The sequence below is a fragment of the Prosopis cineraria genome, unplaced genomic scaffold, assembly GCF_029017545.1.
Source record: "Prosopis cineraria cultivar Desert tree isolate PC_DT_omini unplaced genomic scaffold, ASM2901754v1 PC4, whole genome shotgun sequence".
Lineage (NCBI taxonomy): Eukaryota > Viridiplantae > Streptophyta > Magnoliopsida > Fabales > Fabaceae > Prosopis > Prosopis cineraria.
The window spans coordinates 7,391,957-7,411,712 of NW_026555335.1; the positions used below are offsets into that span (position 1 = coordinate 7,391,957).

Sequence of the window (19,756 nt, forward strand, 5' to 3'; positions counted from 1 at the left end):
TTTTAACAATTGACTAAATTTATTTTATTAATCAAACCTTTTTGAAGCTTTTCTAACGGTACAAAAATTATACAATGAGCTGTTGTCACTAAACGGATAGCAGCTCATATTAAATTGGAAAACAATGTTTTTTATTATATAAAATGGGGTTTCTTCAGAACCAATTCTGCTATTGAATGAGGTCACCTTCAAATGATTACTTTCATCTAAAGAGTGATCTCATTGCATGCCCATAGTCGGCCACTGAACCACCAGGCAGACTGAAAGAAGAGGGTTGAAACTTTGATATGCTTCTCTTTTAAACAAGAATCTGTGGTCTCGCAGCAAAACGTGAACACTTCCTTCTAGCAGCTTTGCTAAGCATGCAGATACAAGATTGAAGAAGTTCATTATCCTCATTCCAAAACAACGAGGATGCCTTCTCTGGATCCTGTAAGAGCATCTTTGAGGTAAGGAAACCAGCAATAGTCCATGTTTGCATCAGCCTGGACTGCTTGCCAATAAACCTTCCTTTTCGGGTATCATAATACTCTGGCCATCCATCCACAGAAAGCCTTTCCCCTGCCAAGTTAACAGCCTTATTTGCCAAATCAGGCCTTTCCATCTTGATGCAGGCTAGAGTGAACTGAAATTTAGAACAAACGACTTGTCACGTCCTCAAAACAAAAGGCCTTGTAAACATCAAGCCAACAGGCAGGATAAAAAATTAAAAGGAAATTATATAACAATACGTTAACTTGTTTCCTCTTTCACTCACGGATAAAATTTAAGTGCATGTACAGATCTATTATCTCACCTGCCAGAGAAGTGTTGGCCAAGATCCACCGTTGTGGTATGACCAAGGGCTGCAATCAAGTTCACCGATTATTCAGTATTTGTATGTGATTTCATCAGAGGGAAAGAAAGCACTCAGAAAGAACACTAAACCAAATAAATAAAACCAAAGAAGCTTACGTGTTCTTAGGGTCACTGCCAGTGATTATACGCCACTCCTCACGCTCGAGTGCAGGATAGCAAATCTTAAAAGGCATTTGACTGACAAGGTCATCCCATTTGGCCTCCATTAATTTCAATATTCCCTCATTCTGTTTTGTGGTGCCTAGAGAAGAAACAATGGACCAAAGGTTTCCGAGGGTAAAAAACCTAAAATCCATATGAGCAGGCTGCAAATTGCCAATGAAGTAGCCACCTTCCTCAGAGATCCAGTCCACCAGCCAAGAAGGAATTTGCTCAGGATAGATGTTAAATTTGTTGATGGCATCAGTAGAATATTCTTCAGTCTTATAACGATAAATTTCATTAATCTTTTTCTTATCGACCCAATAATACTCTCTCATGTGAAAGGAGAGTGCCCTCAGGCGATTATCTATGGCAGCAACAAGATTCTCGGTTGCATCAGTGACTGTAAGTATCTCACGAGAACAAAGCAAGGCTGAGTAAAATAAGGCCTGCAAATTTGAAATTCAAGACCACCAGAAGAGAAACTTTTAAGCAAAGAAGCAGCATTCAGACAGACAAGATTTAATATTTTGGACAGGAAAATGGGGGGTAGAGTCTAATCAATGATGAAACGTGGTAGATTGATGGGGGCAATTTTAGGAGGCTACTAACTTTAATTATCATTCCTAGTCTAAGATAGAAACAACCACGTTTGCTTGGATAAGGCAGTGAACTCTCTTAACTTACTTGGATCTCAAGAGGATGACCGTGAATCCCCATACGTCTATCAATCATGCAGGAGCCGTCAGTAACTAAAAGAGAAGGAAACATATCGAAACCATCAGTTAGACACAGTTTAAGAATCAGCCTTATTCCTGTCTGGACATCCACCCTCTCTTGCAATGCATAGTCACTAGTGAGCTTCCCATAAGCTCTCAACAAGATAATCCACCATAATCCTGCGGGCAAAATATCCAACATATACATAGGGCTTTAATATTATAAGCTTGATATTGGATTATAAATTCAAACTATAAACAGGAGATATAAAAGGAGGACCTTGCAAAGGTAAAATCAACAATACAATTTTCGTGTTTTAGAACAGTATTAATAATATTTTGGTTAATGAGGATATCAAAACCTGATGATCGTGCGGGAACATTCCCTATAACAAAACCATAATGTCTGAGCTTCCACAGTGAAGTTCAACATACCAGAATCAACAGGTGCAACACGGCCAATAGCTGATTCACCAAAATCAGGATCCAAAACTTCCTCAAATGCTTCATTGCTTCCATCAAGAGGCACGGTCCTAACTTTGAAGCTTGCTGGCATTAACCCTTGCCCCGGGCTGTAGCAGTCAACAGTCCTCTCCCAACTCTGGCAGACATAAATAATTGAATTTTAATTCAACTGTCAAATAAGGTTAGGACATCAAGAACCAATAACTAAAATTCCATTAAAGAATAATTGACAATCATTATTGACAGAACCTCTAATAACAATCCCTCAGTCCTATGCACTCATCACTTATTAACTGACTGCACTCTAAAAAATGCCATTTTCATTGAAATTGTGCAACTAAAGAAGGGAAGTAGAAAAAACTTCGGCAAAAAAAAAAAATTATAGTACCTTTTTTTTTTTTTAATGAAATGATGGTAGTTGGACATTTAATGAGAAATATACTAACAGTCAAGAAAATGAGATTTTACTTATCACAATTCAAAATGAGAAAATAAGAAATGTTAACAAGACACCAAGGCATCACATTTGGTTCATCCTCTATACAGGAGCCGAATAAGCCCCTAACATGAAGCAACAGACTGCCTAAAAATTTGGCAACTGGCAAGAAAGCTAAACTGCACAATCCCACCGTTGGAAAACTATAAAAGTAGCAATTCTTAACAGAACAAGAAGAAGAAGACAAGAAAAAGTTTCCTTACTAGTTATACATTTGAACTGTAATTCTTACAAACTGATGCAGCTATTAGGAAAACAATTTACCTGCAACTGTAATGTGTGAAGTAAAAAATTCCTGACAATCTCCCCTTCGCCATTGAGCAGAAAAGCAAGTGCTGATGGAACAAAATCACGGATAAAGACTTGATCATAATTTAGTGGCTGTTTGTCAGCAGGGTCATTAGCTGCAACGGTCCCAATTGGATCTCCACAGTATGTGACAACCGCACCTCGAAGCAACTTCCAAGCTTCTTTTTCAATCTCAGACACCTCCCTTTCAACCTTATTCTTATCCAAACCATTCAGATTATCTATATTTACATTCGAACCATTAATTGTTTCTAAAGAGACTTGTTCCAATTTACTTTCATCAGTCTCAATTCTTTCAATCACAAAGGGATTCGCATTCAATCCACCTTGAATGTGAACTTTCTCGAAGTTTCTTTCATTAACATGAGAATCAACTGATGTAGAATGATATCTAACATAGGAATCTACGTTCAGTATCGATGAAATTCTCCCACCACCCCCTATATTAACACTTCCGGCGGTACGAAAAAATCTAAATGGACCCCAATCTGAACTAGAAACGTTAAAATTTCTCCCATCCTTACTGATCACACGGGTATGGTATCTACAGTGATGTATTGAATTGGTATGTAATTTGGACAACATGTCCTCGACTGAATTATTGAGCTCCGTCGGAGAAAAAGCAAAAATCGATGAGCTTTTACAGCTTCTTAGGATTCTACTACAAGGCTTCATAGTAGAGATTCCAACTAAAAGACCAGTAGCAATATGTATGACACGCTAACTAAAGCCCAGAAGAAGAAATGGGTTCTGGACAACTGAAAATTAAGATATCATCTTTGAAGTACAGAAGAAATTGGTCTCTGGCAATCATATGTTCGGCCCCCGGTAAAGGGGGTCATCGAGGAGGGAAAGATTCTAATTACATCATCAGAAAACGGGAAATGAGAATGGAAAGGGAAATTCAGAAGGATTTAGTTTGACTTACGATTCGGATGAAGGAAAGCGAAGGACTCGGAAGCTAGCAGAAATGAGGAGGGAAACTCAAAGAGGCAATTGATGAGATGACAAAGAGAAGGTTCGCACTCGGTAGTTTCTTGTTGGGCGAAAAAACAGAAGCATCCTGAACCAACGAGAATGTGGTGCTTAGTTGTTCTTGAATATAACATTTTCTTCCAATTTTTAGTTCCGCGTTATTATGGTTGCAGTTTAATTAGAGTTGCAGATAAAATTGATTTTTTATTGTGTATGTAATAATGTTTTTTCTTATTATTAGATATTTTCCATGGGATGAAAATAATAATAATTTAAAAGTTTTTTTTTAAAGCTATATGGATCGTTTAATAATTAAATCTCATAAAAAAATATATGGAAAATATTAAAGATTTTTTTTAATAAAAAATATTGTACGTACCCTCAGGAAATGAGCGGAAAAGTTTAAGAAATTAACAAAAAATGCTCAAGACTAATAATTAATCCCAAAAGCTCAAAACAGCACAGTACATGGCAAATTCTCAACAACCATGCTCAGCTAATTTTTATAAAATCCAAATATAAATTTATCTAGCTACATATGTCTTCATAAACCTCTAACATCTCAAAAACCAACTTGCATCAAGTTCTCAAACAATCAAAGCAAACTTAATTGTAAGAGGCCACTGCATAAAATGTTTGCACTATGGTGAGTCCAAGAAGAACAATTGCTGCAATTACAGAGATAATGGCCCATGGATTAGTAAAGTAGTCCTGTTTTAGTGTTGCCTTCCATTTATGCCAAGGCACTCTGTAGTAATCATTCAGCTCCTTGCACAGATCAGAGAAGTAGAAATTGAATCTGACCAGAGTTATTCCTGGAGATAGCTTGTTGATGACAGAAGCAACCTCTTGATTACCTGCTAACTTTGATTCAATAATCCCATTCTGAGCAAGCATTTCTACATCATCAGCCGTGTCGATAAGGCGATCGAGGATGAAGACATAGTCTTTCACATAATTGTCTTTCAAATGGTAATTTTCATATGCAATGAGATTCCTTAGAAAATTCTCCATAGCATCATTTATTCTCAAGCGTGGAATCTCCAAGATCCCATCTTTGAACTGTATATCAAAAAGATCCCTACTTTGCTTCACCTTGAACTTCACCCCTGCTTGGTGTAACTGTGTTGCAGTAGGTATAGTAAGAGACTTTAGTTTACTTTTGTGGGGCATCTCTTGTGGCATGTGACAAATTCTTGCAAAATCAACGAAGTGTTGTATCTCAGATTGACCTACTTTTTCTACAGCATTGAAATTATCAATATCTTTCAGATACATTCTTGTTTTGAAAAACTCATACGTCAGCTTGATTGCTGAAAGCCTAACATCATTCTTTATGGGAATGGATGATCCAGTGAGTGAAAGTATGTCCTGAATGATGAAGAAAGGAACTTGATTTTCCAGTAAAAGCATATCATTCTTAATGAACCTTAGCTTCCATGGTCTGCCAAAAAAATGATCATGTTGATTCTGAACCTCGTTACCAGAACTATTTCTCAGGAAAACTTCAACAATAAAAGCTGCATCTATCAGAATGATCTCAATAAACTTGTCACTATCCAACTCAATTGGATCTGCATAGCAATTTCGCAACTGCCCTTCTTTCTTCTTCAAAAGTTCGACACAGTCATCCACACCAACCTGAGCTCGAGAGAGAAAGTCTTTCAAGAATCTCATTTTATGTTCTTCCATGTCTTTGAGCTTGTCATTGTTGTGATGAAGAGGACCGATTGAAATAACTTGAGGATTGAAGGATTTTTCATTGCCAACACGTAGTTCTGCAGGAACTCGATATATACAGCATTCAGGTGACAAAGGAGACAGCTTTTCCAATTTGTGTTTCAAACGTTTTGCAAGTGAATTTGATAACACTTGCTCATCGATACTGATATGGTCGCATCCTTCATTTCTATCAGTTACCACCTCCATCCTCTTATGTTTGAGTTTTCAAATACAGATAGCAAGTCGTATGTTTGATCACTACAACCACATTTATAAAGCAAACAGAATAATGAATTGATAGAACATGACATATCAGAAGCAAAACGGAAGGACAGAAATCGAAGTCTGGGAAGCAAGGAAAAGAAAAATTAGGTGAAAGTGAAGAGCTTACATGATATTTTGAGTGAATATGGAAGAATTCGGAAATAGAGCTAGAGAACCAGAAATGATGAGATAGCCTTCCCTTCCTCGTCTTCCTACCAAGTTTTATTTTCTGATGAACTTGTCTTCTCCGATGTAGTAATTTGTGATCTCTAAAGAGGTCAAAGTTCTTCCATATTTTTTTTTTTTTGGGCCTGAGACAGAGTTCTTCCTTGAATCTTTCATATATTATAATTTGTTTTGGTAGATACCGATGATGTTATTTGCAAGTTGCAAGCACAGGCAACCGAGAACGTCGTCAATGGTGGCAACTACCTAGCTTATTCAACATTTTTGACCTACTTTTCTTGTTCAGCGTTGAAAAATGGGAGAATTTCAATGAAAACCTTTAGATTATACTTATTTAAATTCAAAACTCTTAAAATTTTTTAAATTTCATTGCAACTTAGAGGTATTGATTTAACATTAAATTTTAAAAAAAATAATAAAATTATCCCTTATTTAAATTGATATTAGAACTTTCTTACCTCACTTGTTTGTTGTCCTACTTTACTTATTAATTTATTTATAAAATGTTATTTATTGCCCAACTTGTTTTTATTTTAGATATTTAAATGATCTGATGACTATTTGTTGGTCCCTATATTGTATGCTGTTCATTTGCTTACAAACTGTTATTCATTGCCTTACTTTATTTGTCCATTGTCAGAGTTTCACTCAATTTCATTTTAGTAAAATGAATAAGTGAATTAGGATAGTTTAATGTTAATTTAAATGAAGGGCAATTGTATTATTTTGCCTTGAAATTTAATATCAAATTGGTATTTTAGATTGTGGTAAAATTTTAAACATTTAGGAGTTTTAAATTTAAATTAGTTTGATCCAAAGGTCTTTATTGATTCTCCCTTAAAAAATTACCACAATGAGTTTAAAAAAGGAATATGCATATTTTTTTAATGCCTAAAATATTCCTACAGCCGGCAATCGTGAGACTAATTCTCCGAGAAATTAGAGCTCCAGTTAAGAGATTGTCTTCTCCCCAAGTAATATTTTTCTATGCACACCTTCAAAAATCAAAACTTAAAGTGATGTTTAAGGGGCTCAGATTGCTATCATCTGTGCCACATTCACTTGATAGAATATACATATTTTACACACACATAAAATGAGATACTGTACTCATTGGTCTACTTTTTTTTTTTAAAAAAAAGGAGGTGGGACAAGCCCAAATTACACAGGTCGTAGGCCTGAGGCCCAATAAAATCATTGATTAGAAGGTCCGCCTGTAAAATAGAGGCATTAGAGGTGTCCGAGAGCACCAGTGAGCAGGCTGGTGTTGTTACGGACTTCACAGTAATCACCAGTCTTCACAAACTTGAACATCTGAACCACGCATCACCAAACTTGCATTAATTTTTTTTAGATAATGAAACTTTACTCCACTTAAGTTTATCTCAATTATTTATTTAATTCATTGAGTTTATTATCCCTTACCTTTTCTTAAATTATTATGTTACTCCTTTAACTTTTAAAATATAAATTGATTCTTAAATCAATCTAATGTATAAAATACATTGATAGCTTAATATGCAATATGTATGTGTAACTAAATGGAAAATTAACTCTCAAATCAATTTAATTTTGATCAACATAATCCCTTACACTTTGTTTCGTTATTTTTTTAATTTCAAATTTTATTTTTTTCCTACGTAAATAATTATACTTTTTTTATTAATTTACATGACTGTTATTGATATTTTGTTATTTATGTCAGTAAATTGTGTTACTCCCACCAAATCAATAGCCAAAATAATTTTAAGAGATTAAATTGATAAAATTTAAATTTGAGGGACTAAATTAATAATTAGGGCCACTAAAAATTTCCTTTTTTTTTCACAACCATCCGTACAACACGCACCCAGTACGCAGCTAATAATAGTAGGAGATGACTGCATAAGAAGTCTGCACTACAGTGAGTACCAGAAGTGAAATTGCCGCAACAACAGAGATAATAGCCCATGGATTGCTAAAATAGTCCTCTTTCAAAGTTACTCTCCATTTATGCCATGGCACTTTGTAATAATCATTCACCTTCTCACACAGATCTGTGAAGTAGAACCTTCTTCTCGCCATTGTTATTCCTGGTGAAAGCTTGTTGATGGTTGAAGCCACTTCTTGAGTTCCTGATAACTTTGACTCAATAATCCCACAATATATCAGTATCTCAACATCTCTCGCTGTGTCTACCAGCCGATCTAGGATAAAGACATAATCATTCACATAATTATCATGCAAGTGACAACGTTCGTATGCTATGATATTCCTCAGAATAATTTCTGTCGCATCTTTTATTCTCAGGGGCGAGATTTCCATCACCCCATCTTTGAATTTGATGTCAAAAGGATTCCCACTTTTCTTGACCTTGAACTTCACTCCAGCTTCGTGTAACTTCGTTGCGCTGGGCATGCTCGTGCACTTTAGTTTGTTTTTGCCTGGAAGCTCTTGAGGAACGTAACAGATTCTGGCAAAATCAACAAAATGTTGTATTTCACGTTCACCAACTTTTTCCTCAATGTCAAAGTCTTCCATATCTGACAAATTCAATTTCCTTTTGAAGAACTCGTAGGTTAGCTTGATTGCTGAGCGACGAACGTCGTCCTTTATGGGAATGTCTGATCTGAGCCTGACTAATGAAAGAAGGTCCTCGATGACAAAGAAAGGAACTTGATTTTCAAGCAAGAGCATATCAGTTTTGATGAACCGTAGCTTCCATGGGCCACAAAAGAAATGATCATAATAACACTGATCCTGCAAATCTGAGATATTATTTCTGAAGAGTAATTCAAGGATGAAAGCTGCGTCCACCAGAATGATCTCAATGAACTTGTCACTGTCAAATTCAATAGGATCTGCGTAACAGTTTCGCAGTTGAAGTTCTTTCTTCTTTAGAAGCTGTACACAGTCAAATAGGCTTGCCTTTGATCGCGAAAGGAAGTCTTTGAGCAACCTTAATTTGTGTAGTTCCATGTGTTTGAGGTTTTCATTGTTGTGATGAAGTGGACCGATTGAAATTTCTCGAGGAGTGAAGGATTTTTCATTTCGTTCTCGGAGTTGCACAGGAAGTCTACAAATGCTGCACTTAATGGACAATGGAGAAAGATTCTCCAATTTGTCCCCCAGACTTTGTACCAGTGAATTTGACAGACTCTTTACATCGATTGTGATGTGATTATTGAATCCTTCGGTCGTGTTAGCTGCTTCCCCCATTATCTGTATCATCGGATTTTGAAATAACAACAGAGCACGTTATAATATGCTTCCCCCAGTAACAAAAGGAATCAAACTTAAACATAGTATTTGGATTGATCAATTTAAATTCAAATTTTAAATTTAAAGTCTTGCAATTAAAATTTATATATTCAAAATCTCATATTTGAATAGTGTAAGAAGTTTTAAAAGTATAAAAGATGTGGGTTGAATTTCAAAATAAAAGCAGAATGATGAATAATTTATCTCTATTATTGCATTGGTGAAAGACGAGAAGGATTGATGAGAGAAGAGGCAATAATATAAAAAAAACTGATAGGAAAAATGTAACAAAAACAAGAGAGTTAAAATTGTTGAAATTTTAAACGATTAGAATTTAAATGAATTTAAAAAATAAAAAGAAATAATAATAAAATATGGATTTAGATTTAGATAAATTTAAATTTATAGAATTTTATATATCCAATCCAAATACCAAATAAATCTAAATTCAAATCCTTATCTATTCAAACATAAAGTAACATTATTTACGGAAACAGAAGAACTTGATAAGAGAATAAATTAAGGCTTGTTTTTCATTTTCCATAGAGAAAACTCGATGTCGGCCGAAAGCCCGAAACAATTATCCGGCCTCGAATGAAGATAACTTCTCAATTCTTCCTATGACCATGAGAAATATGTAACCCATTATTTAGATGGGAAGAAAAATAATGAAAAAGAAAGATTAAGAAAAAAATTCTTAAAAACAGTAAAAAAAAATTTATCTTTCGAGTTTACTTTCCTCCTTGTTTTCTTCTAACTTGTCTTTCCATCCAGATCAAGCCTAACTAAATTTATGTCCTTGAAATCTATATATAAAAGAAAATTTAAAAGTCAACAGCATATAGAAGAGGAATAAAAGGGGAACGATTAATCATCCATTGAAAAAGAAAAAAGGGCAAAGAGGACGAGAGCTGACATTTTGAGTGATATATGGAAATGGAAGAAGCAGAGAGAAATGATGAACTGGCGACCTTTCTTCTTCCTCGGAAGTTTGCGTTTGTGACGACTGAGGAACTTGTCGCCTCGCAATTTATATTTGTCTTCTCAGTGGAGAAGTCAAGTCATTATACAAGTCTTCCTTTAATAATATTATACTTCTTCCACCTTAAATTATAACATATTTTTTTAAAAAAATTATTTTAAAATATAAAATACTTTTAATAAATTAAGGTTTCATTACATACATCAATTTTAATATCATCTTTTTTTATAATTAATTTTCATCACTTCTCTTTTTAATATATTAAATTATGAGTATTTTTAAAACTTTATATTTTTATCTAAAAAATAGAAAATTTTTAAGTATAATTTATAAAGTTTATTGATATATAAAATTTTATTTAAAAATATCTTATAATTTAAGTAATAGAAATTTTTTTTAATTTAATAATATTTTGTTATTTAATTTGTGAGTCGCACACAGCCACACTGAAGCGACCCAAAACTCGGCCAGTTTTGGCTGCAACAAGCAAAGTCGTCCCTAGCCAACGTCATCATATATGTAACACTCAACCAGAAAAAATAAAAATTCTGCTTTCATTTCACATTGGATTTTGTTTAATTTAAAAGTTCCTAAAAAAATTACTTGAAACTGAATTTTGTGGGAGGGACTAATCCTTCATAATATAACAAATTAATGTTTAAATTTGTATTGAGAGATAAGCTTATATTTAGTATTTAATCATGTTTTTAATATAATTGTCTCCTATAAAAAAATACTAGTACATGTGAGTAATAAAAAATAAAAAATAAAAAATAAAAAATGAACCCAAAATTAATGGGAATCTGCTTATAACGTCAATTGCCGTATCAGATCCGCGTTCAAACACTCCTTATCAACATTAATTAATTAATCTCAAACCTGGAAAATTTGCAATTTTAGATAAAAGGTCATGCTACTAGAACGAGAGAAGAAGAGAGAATACGAAATGGGGGAAAGAGAAGGATGAAAAGATGTGATTCTCTCTCCTAAATAAAAAATAAAGAAAAATTGTAAATTTCATATAATCAAATATATATAAATATTTTTACATTAAAATTTTTATGTTTTAATGTATTATTTATTTAATTTCCATTATATATTATTAAAATAATAAAAATATACTTACAAATTAATTTATCTAATTTTAATTTTAATTTTTAAAATTATCAAATCTACAGTAGTTTAAAATTTTTTTACTCTAGCCAAATATAGGAAAATGGAGGAAGGCTAGGTGGGATAAAAAAAAATATTCATGGTAAATTCGAAGTTGAATTTTTCTCCATGAAATCTCCTTGAAAAGAAAAGTTGAGAAAAAAATATGTGGATCTTCGTATTACATATTATTTCTCTCCAATTTCCCCTACCTCCTATTTTTCTTTCATTGGCCAAATGGGAGGAAAGTTTTTCTCCCTTGCTTTTCTCTTTTCCCCACTTGTCTCTGTCGCAAAGCATGTCATAAATTTTTCTTTGACTTAATTTTTTTTCAATGCTTATATTCTATATTTTCAGTGATTATCTTCTATATTTTTAATACTTAATTTTTAATTTTTTTCAATAGCAGTCATTTTAGATATTTTCAATGCTCATCTTTTATGTTTTTAATATTGAAAAGAATCAAAGATAAGTTTTAAAAATATAAAAATATAAGTATTGAAAACATTTAAAATAACTATTGAAAACTTGATGAATTGAGTACCAAAAAATACTAAAAAGGAGTGCCTACCAAAAAAAAATTTATAGATGAGCATTGAAAAAGTGAGATATGAGTAGTCAAAATTTTTAAAACAGAGCACTAAAAATTTGTAGGATGAGTATTGCTTAAAAGAATTTAATTCCAACCAAGAACCATAGTCTATTTCTGAAATTTTAAAATTTTAGGATTTTTAATTATAATTAATATTTTTATAAGGTCTTTGAATATCATTTTTCCTAATATTGTATGAGTGTAGTGATTGATGATTGGCTAGTGTTCATCCTTCATTATAATTATAATATCATTATAATTTTTGTAATCTCTTACAACTCTCTTCCTCTCCATCCCTCCTCCTTCAAGTTAGTGGAGTCCTTTGACAAATTAGTGATGATAATTTTTTAATTATTTATTCAAATTTATCATTTATATATATTAATAAAAATATCTTAGAATTGAAATATTATGGTTTTTTGTTGTGTAAATGGAAGAAGGGGGAGATTCTTTTTTTTTTTTTGGCGAATGAAGGGGGAGATTTTAGTATATAGATGAATGGTTTAATATTGTGCCACATACCATAAAAAAAAATATTTTTTAAAAGAATTACATTCAGGACCTCAAAAGTGAGATAAACTTGCAGAGAAGACTCAATAGATTCTTATATTTATTTTTGCAGGCTCAGGAGTCTTATTTGCAATCATGTTTCCCATCGTGCATCATCTTCCTCCATTCTTCTTCCTCACCCTTCCTATCTATGATTATCATGAGCCAAAATATCAGACATCAACAATAACCACGTTTGTGGTTTAGTTTTCTTCTAGTCGAGTACTTGAAACCCATCATGATGATGACTTCACCGATCATGGTGGCATGGATGTGAATGTGGCTGTGATAGCAAAGTAGTCTGAGGCACATAAGGTTTATCACCTAATGATGGTGGCGATATGGGAATGGGCTTAATTTTGCGAGATTTGGTGGGGGAGTAAGCTTAGTAAGCCTGTGAGGATTGTTGTAAGGATGATAGTGGTGGGGGTGGCAGACCAGGATTAGTCTTTACAAGAATTGTCATAGGGTGATGATGGCAGTGGCAAAAGAGAAGGAGAAGTTCGTGATGGCTTCCAGAAAGGTTCAATGATTCTGACCTATTTTAGGGTGCAAGGCAATGATGGGACTTCGCTAAGGAGGAAGAGTGGGTGGGATGGTGGTGGGGTTGTAGAAAAATGAGGTGGGCGAGGCACGTGATCTCCTAGCGAAGGCCGTAAGGGACTGCTAAGTGAGGGTTGGTTTCTTTATAGGACATGGTCCTTGTTTAAGGGGACTTGATGCATGGAGCATAGAAGAAGATGAAGAGGACAAGCAATGACCTCATGAAGTACTCATGAACTCCAAAGATTTACTTATAAGTGCCTACATTTTTGTATCGAAAGAGGAAGTTGAGAGACAAGGAAGAGTGAGGAAGAAGAAGAAAGGAAGATCATACAAGTCAATTAACTATGTCAGGGGTAATTTGGTCATGTCAATGAAAAACAAATTATAAATTCTGCAGAAAAATAACATCTATTAAGCTTCTCTTCAAATATTTTTCTTGAGTGCTGTGATGAGCAGCATCGGGTTTCAGAAGCATGAGAGAGAGAGAAACCTCTCCTTTCAAGATAAAAAAAAATACAATAACTCATGGGAAAACTTGAATAAAGTGTTTCCTCATTCACGCTTCTGGAACTCCAGAAGTTTGTTGCCACCGTAGCCGTTGTTGCTCGTCGCAGCGTTGCCATAACCTTCCTAGCTCGTTACTGCTCTTCACAGTCGTTGTCTTCCTCACTCGTCACCGGTGCTTTCGTTGCTTGTTGCCCTTCTTCTGTGTCTGGTTAAAGGAGAGATTTCTCTCTATTGTTTGGAATAAATTACAGGTTGTCCTGCCACTCACGATCTCTGCCTTCTTCTGCACTCGTCGCTGTCGTCCTGTAGTTGTCGCTTACTATGATCGTTGCTGTTGCCCTCTAGCTGCTGTTGATCTAAAGTGGTTCTGTTGCTACCCTTCTCTCTCTGTGTATCATCCCCCTCTTTTTGTGATTTTTGGTCTTTTTCTTGTTAATATGGCTCAATACACTTCAATTCGTGCTAGCTATGTTGGCTCTATTGGAATGATTTCTTTGAACAGCATTTTGCTTTTGCCAGAGTGATTGATAATCGCAGAGTACATGCCTCTAAGTTGGAATTTTTAGTTCATCATGGAAGCTTAAGGGACAAATATCTATGGCTCAACAATTTAGAAATTACTCCCTGTTCTATTTTCAGTCAGAGGAGGATTTGAAGTTTATGATATCTCATGGCTGATGGCTTTTACAAGGTTATTTTATCTCCTTTTCCCATTGGTCGCCTAGCAATCCTCTTTCTTCATCATGGCTTTCATCCTTTCCAGTATGGCTACAAGTTCATGGTTTACCCCTAGACTACTATAATATGGAAATGGCTTCCATTTTAGCAGAGCATTTGGGACAACTCATTTGCTTGGACAAAATATGCATTTTTAGGAATGGTTGTATGCGATTTCAAATTCTAATGACAGAGTCTAGTTTGCAAGCATTGCCTCCTCTTTATCTAAAGTTGCCCATTGGTGATTTGGTTCAATTGGAAATTGTTTTGGAAAGTGTTGGAAGAATTTGTTACAGTTGTATGGGAATTGGTCATGTCCATCATACTTGCCAACAATTAGGGTCGTATGTTTCTCATTCATTGCATTTGTCAAGGTTTGGTTCTCATTCGATTAATGTTCATTTTAACAGGAGAACTGGGTCATATCAGCTAGTACGCAGTGTTACTGGAATCCGAGTTTGGCCGAAGAAGATCAATGCAAAACAATCACCTGCGTCACAAATGCAAGATCATTTGCAAACCTTGGGTATAAAGAGGAAAGGGGAGGACACAGATAATCCTTTTGTCACAAGTTTTAAAAGAGGAAGAAAACCATATTTAATGATTCCTCTACTATTCAGTTGACTGAGTCCCAAGACGTGCAGGATGCTTCCAATCCAAGCTCTTATGTGAAGCCTCAACTTACGAGCATCACTTTACCCGGTAGTGTCTTGGTAAACGCCAGAGAAATGAAATTCATTGCATAACTATCAGGATCCTCCAAAATCTGGGGTTCTTTTATTCAGCAAAAGCTCATCAAAATTCTGCTAGAAAATTTGCTTAAGACTGGAATTTGATTAGTCCTTTATCTATTTCCCGTAAGTTTGGACCAGAGTTGAGCTTTATCAGTACCATCATCTCAACATTGGCTCAAACTGCTAGGGGAGTTAAAAGAGTGCTCGATGAATCTCACTCAGATGCCTTTATTGACTTGGGCTCTTGTAGAGCTTCTGCCAAAAAGCTCTGCCAGCCTGTATGATAGTTCTGAGGGTCTCTAAACTGCTTTTGCCTACTAGTATATTAGGTCTTATGTTTTTCTTTTTGTTTTTTTTTCTTATTATTACGAGGCAATCAAAATCACAAACTCCAACTTCAAGGTTTATGATCCATAAGCACTAGGTTTCTTCTTCATGCTGCTGCACGATAATGCAAGGAGTTCTTGGATGTTGATTGCTTTTGTGCCTGTATTTGGCTTCTTGAATCCAAATTGGTGTTCTAGTGTTTACTGTAGAGGTTCCAGAATTGCATATGGTTTTGGTGCTCGTGTTGTCATCAACCTATCTGTTAACCTCCACCGTCTCTATTTCTCTGCTGGCTTCTGATCAGCATTGCAAACCCCATGGGGTATTTCAGGGTGCCTTTCTTTGCCACCTTAGTAGGAATGGGTAACGATGCACTATTTCACTCTGTCTTCTTCGTCAATGGATTATTCAGCTAATAGAACAGAGGTTTCTCAAAATTGAGGCTATCAACAACATCAGCTAGCTTAAGTTGGATGCAGCACTTGCATCGGTCCATTTGGACTCTTTGGTTGCTTTTACTTGTGAAAGCTTTAGGTTATATTCGGCTTGTTCTGGCTGATAACTATCGTCACTTGCCGTGGCTATTATATGCATTGCTATGGTTCTTCAAATCGTACGGGAGAATTTTCATAGAGTTGACTGAGATTCAACTCTCTCTATTGCTCGCGAAGACGACAGCAACTGGCTTTTAGAGCTAGTTAGAAAGACTTTTGTGCCAGCCATTACTCTTTTCATCTGCCAGCACCTTTCAAAGATATCTTGGGCTTTTTGTTGGTTTTTGAGTCATTGACTGTTTTCTCCTTTTATGCTCTTAGGGTGCTGTGTTTGTTTGAGTCTTATTTTTCATTGTTCTCATGTAATTTCTCTAGTTTCAGTATTGTCTCCGTTGGAGTTTTTTCTGTTTCTTTGCATTTCTCCGGGCCTTCAGTTATCCATAACTACTGACCTTTTAGTTGCAATCGTTTTTCGTTTTACTTTGTTTTATAAAATTGACTTCTTTTTTTTTTTTTTAAAAAAAAAAGTATGATGTATCGTCTAGTCTGAAAATAATTTGAAAAATCTAAATCTACTACCATTAATAAATGGTCCAATAGAGATAAAGAGAATTAAGACATTTTGGATATATGAAATTCATCATTATATTTTCATGAGGCAAATTAATTGGATTTAAATCAAGAGGATGGAAATGGGTATACCGTAACTTTTCCTGAGACAATTATTTTTTATTTTTTAATAGATAATAAAAATTTTAATTTTTAAACTTACCTCTCCCTCGAGTATAATTTTATTGTTTTGGATTTTATAAATTTATTTTAGTTATTGATTTGATTCTTAATATTATTTATAGATAAAATAATATTGTTACAATTTGTTGACATAAACAATAGACTATTCATGATAGTCATATAAATTAATGAAGAAAAAAACAAACCTGAAAATTTAAAAAAAAAAAGAATAAAATGTAGTGTAAGAATTAGTGTAAGAATTATATTGATAAAATTAAAATAATTTGAGAATTAATTTATTTTCGTTTAGCTATATATAATGTCAAGTCATCAACATGTTTTTTTAGCTTGAAGTCATCAACATATTTTATATATTAAATTAATTTGAGAGTCAACTTATGTTCTAAAACTTAGATGATTAATATAATAATTTAAGAAAATATAAAAGATTAAATTGATAAAAATTAAACTTAAAAGTAAATTAAATTAAAAACTCAGGCAAACTCAAAAAACTAAGAGTTTTATTATATGTCTTTTTTATAATTTTTGTCAACCTTCTTGTACAAAAGTGACAATAGTATTGTTGTTTTAAAAACTACATCGAACTCCCCTTGCGTGATTAATAATTTAATATTGAAAACACCTACCACTCATTTTGTTTTATTTAAAAAACTATCTAAACCTATCAAATGATAAATGAAATTGTGACTTTCTTTAGTATCATAACAAAGGTAGGTTTTTTATTTTTGCCTAAACAAAAAGGTATTTTTTTTTGCCTTAAAAAAACGAGTGAATTTAATCAATCACAAAAAAAAAAAAACATTACACACACATATTAATAGCCGATGTCAAAAAGCATTCAAAAAAACTTATATACAACCTAACATATAAAACTCACAAAAATAAATATATATAGTAAAAAAACAAACAAATTAAAAGCGTTCAAACTAATGCCTTTTTTGTTCCAATAGTCACCAGAATAATCAAAAACAAAAACACTAAAATCAACAAGTAATTAAAAAGTCATATAAAGAGAATGTAGCTTTACAAAGCCATCCAAGTGGATGCATTCTCTAATAACCTACAAGTGCTAAAGAGTTAGCAGTTTCATTACTTTGGCAAGCCACAAAAAAAAAACAAAAAAAAAAAGAAATCATCTTTGCATGGTTCACGAGGAGCTAGAATATCTTGCAACATTTTAGAACAATGTCAATCATAACTAGAAACAAAGGTAGTTAAATTACTTCACATTTGAAAGAAACATAATTGCGTATAAAGTCATAAAGTCTAATAACACCAACAATAAACTTTTTAACAATAATATAACACAAACCTTCTTCTAGACAGATTTTAAATTTTGAAACTTCCTAAATATATGGAAATAGAAGTAGATAGATAAAAAATGACATCTCTTACATCAATGACATTAAAAACGAGATAATTGAAAGAATATAATTAGTATAATCCAATGAAGTGAGACATGGAACCCAGCCAAGTGCTTCTATGTACTCGTAAAACTATGGTTGATCATTATTCATCTTTAATGTTTAATTTACAGTAATAATTAATTTTCTCTTAAAACATATTGAGTGTGAGGAGTATTTTGAAATTTTTTATTAGGAGAGAATAGTCCATATGAATTATTAGCATTTAGAGTAACAATTTTTAAAAAAGAAATTTTTAGAAACCACCACAATCAAAATTAATAAATTACACTGTCAATATATCCATTATCACCTCCGTAGATATGTGCAAGTGTCCTCCACTTTTCATGGCTGGTTTATTATTTCATTTGTTTTTGAGTGGTCTCTGTTTCTTTTAAATAGAATCAAAAAATTGATCTTGTTTGTTCTTGAATAAAGATATCGTTAGAAGCTGATAATTGTGCATATGTTTGAAGTCTTGAAAAATAGAGATTTGGCTTTGGTTTTGCCTAGGGACTTGCTTGTGCTGCTTCGTTTAAAGTCTAAGAAAATGAGATTAATATTGGTTTTGCCATGCAACTTAATATAGAATAGAGTTAATCAATGAACCCATACATGAGATCGAAGAAAATTGTTAAAATGTACAAATTTAAATGGGTTTGAATTGATATGAAAAATTACATATCTAAATAATAAACATATAATAAAGCAACATGAAAAGTCGCATTAGATATAAAATAAAATAAAAATATTCATACATTTTAAGTTTTAAATTTTGAATAAAAAAGTGATCACTTCGATTCCATTACCTATGCATAGCAAATATTATTCTCTCCCCTGTCCATTTTTCTAACATATGAATATATTATCTCTGTCATCTATTTTGATCCTACCCATCGTCCAAAACAGGTTCTCTTCATTTAAGAGATCGATGTGGCATGATAACAAATTAAATGATGGATCAAAAGTGATAGTCCACAAATCTTCTAACAAGATTAGACTAAAACCCCACAAGTTGCTATCACAATTCGTTTCCATAAATAAAACCATCAATCACGCCTAAGTTATTTCTTCTATACAGAAGGCCAAGTTCAAAGATATGATCAAATAATTAATTAATTCAAATAAGTAATTTTTTTTGGGCCAACACAAATAAGTAATTATTTCGCGGTTTCCTATTTCACTTCTAGGTTGAAATCATATACGAACTGCATAAAAGCCGTGATGCACTAACACCAAACCTTCATGTTCTTTATAAAAGATTTGATTCGACTATTACAACAATTAGCATTAAATTTTATTTATACATATTTATGGAATGGTGTGATTAAATTTGAGGAAGCTTGGTTATCAAATCAATCATTCATCAGCACTACTAATAAAAATCATAACCGCAAAATTAAAAGGAGATTTCTTTCCAATTCTTTCAAGATTATGTTGCATTAACTATAGGAGTCTCTAATTGAATATATATATATATATATATAAACCCCCTTCTTTCTTGTTGATTAATTTGAATCTCAGTCTCACGGGTTCAAAAAGTTAGTTCTTTTTTATCTTGTGTTTTACTTCCATGGCTGCAAATGGTTTGGATCTCTCTCCCTCTGAAGCCTCCAGCATCTCAG

General features: G+C 33.4%; 3 protein-coding genes and 1 long non-coding RNA gene across 4 annotated transcripts; 1 reads left to right on the forward strand and 3 right to left on the reverse strand.

The window, feature by feature from the left end:
- Positions 1–4,071, reverse strand: LOC129307752 (alkaline/neutral invertase A, mitochondrial-like). Its single transcript, XM_054948629.1, has 6 exons — positions 2,944–4,071; positions 2,154–2,319; positions 1,687–1,898; positions 955–1,448; positions 797–845; positions 1–625 (listed from the first exon to the last, which is right to left on the reverse strand). The coding sequence occupies exons 1-6, from the start codon at positions 3,661–3,663 to the stop codon at positions 299–301; spliced, it is 1,968 nt and encodes a 655-aa protein (XP_054804604.1). The 5' UTR covers positions 3,664–4,071; the 3' UTR covers positions 1–298.
- Positions 4,072–4,373: 302 nt separating this feature from the next.
- On the reverse strand, positions 4,374–6,271 carry LOC129309979 (UPF0481 protein At3g47200-like). Its single transcript, XM_054951780.1, has 2 exons — positions 6,077–6,271; positions 4,374–5,943 (listed from the first exon to the last, which is right to left on the reverse strand). The coding sequence occupies exon 2, from the start codon at positions 5,890–5,892 to the stop codon at positions 4,570–4,572; it is 1,323 nt and encodes a 440-aa protein (XP_054807755.1). The 5' UTR covers positions 5,893–5,943; positions 6,077–6,271; the 3' UTR covers positions 4,374–4,569.
- Positions 6,272–7,879: 1,608 nt separating this feature from the next.
- LOC129310050 (UPF0481 protein At3g47200-like) lies at positions 7,880–10,386 on the reverse strand. The gene is made up of 2 exons (XM_054951883.1): positions 10,292–10,386; positions 7,880–9,336 (listed from the first exon to the last, which is right to left on the reverse strand). The coding sequence occupies exon 2, from the start codon at positions 9,331–9,333 to the stop codon at positions 7,996–7,998; it is 1,338 nt and encodes a 445-aa protein (XP_054807858.1). The 5' UTR covers positions 9,334–9,336; positions 10,292–10,386; the 3' UTR covers positions 7,880–7,995.
- Positions 10,387–13,632: 3,246 nt separating this feature from the next.
- LOC129309699 (uncharacterized) lies at positions 13,633–16,355 on the forward strand. Its single transcript, XR_008592953.1, has 2 exons — positions 13,633–14,394; positions 14,831–16,355. It is a non-coding gene; the product is annotated as an uncharacterized LOC129309699 (long non-coding RNA).
- The last annotated feature ends 3,401 nt before the right edge of the window (positions 16,356–19,756 follow it).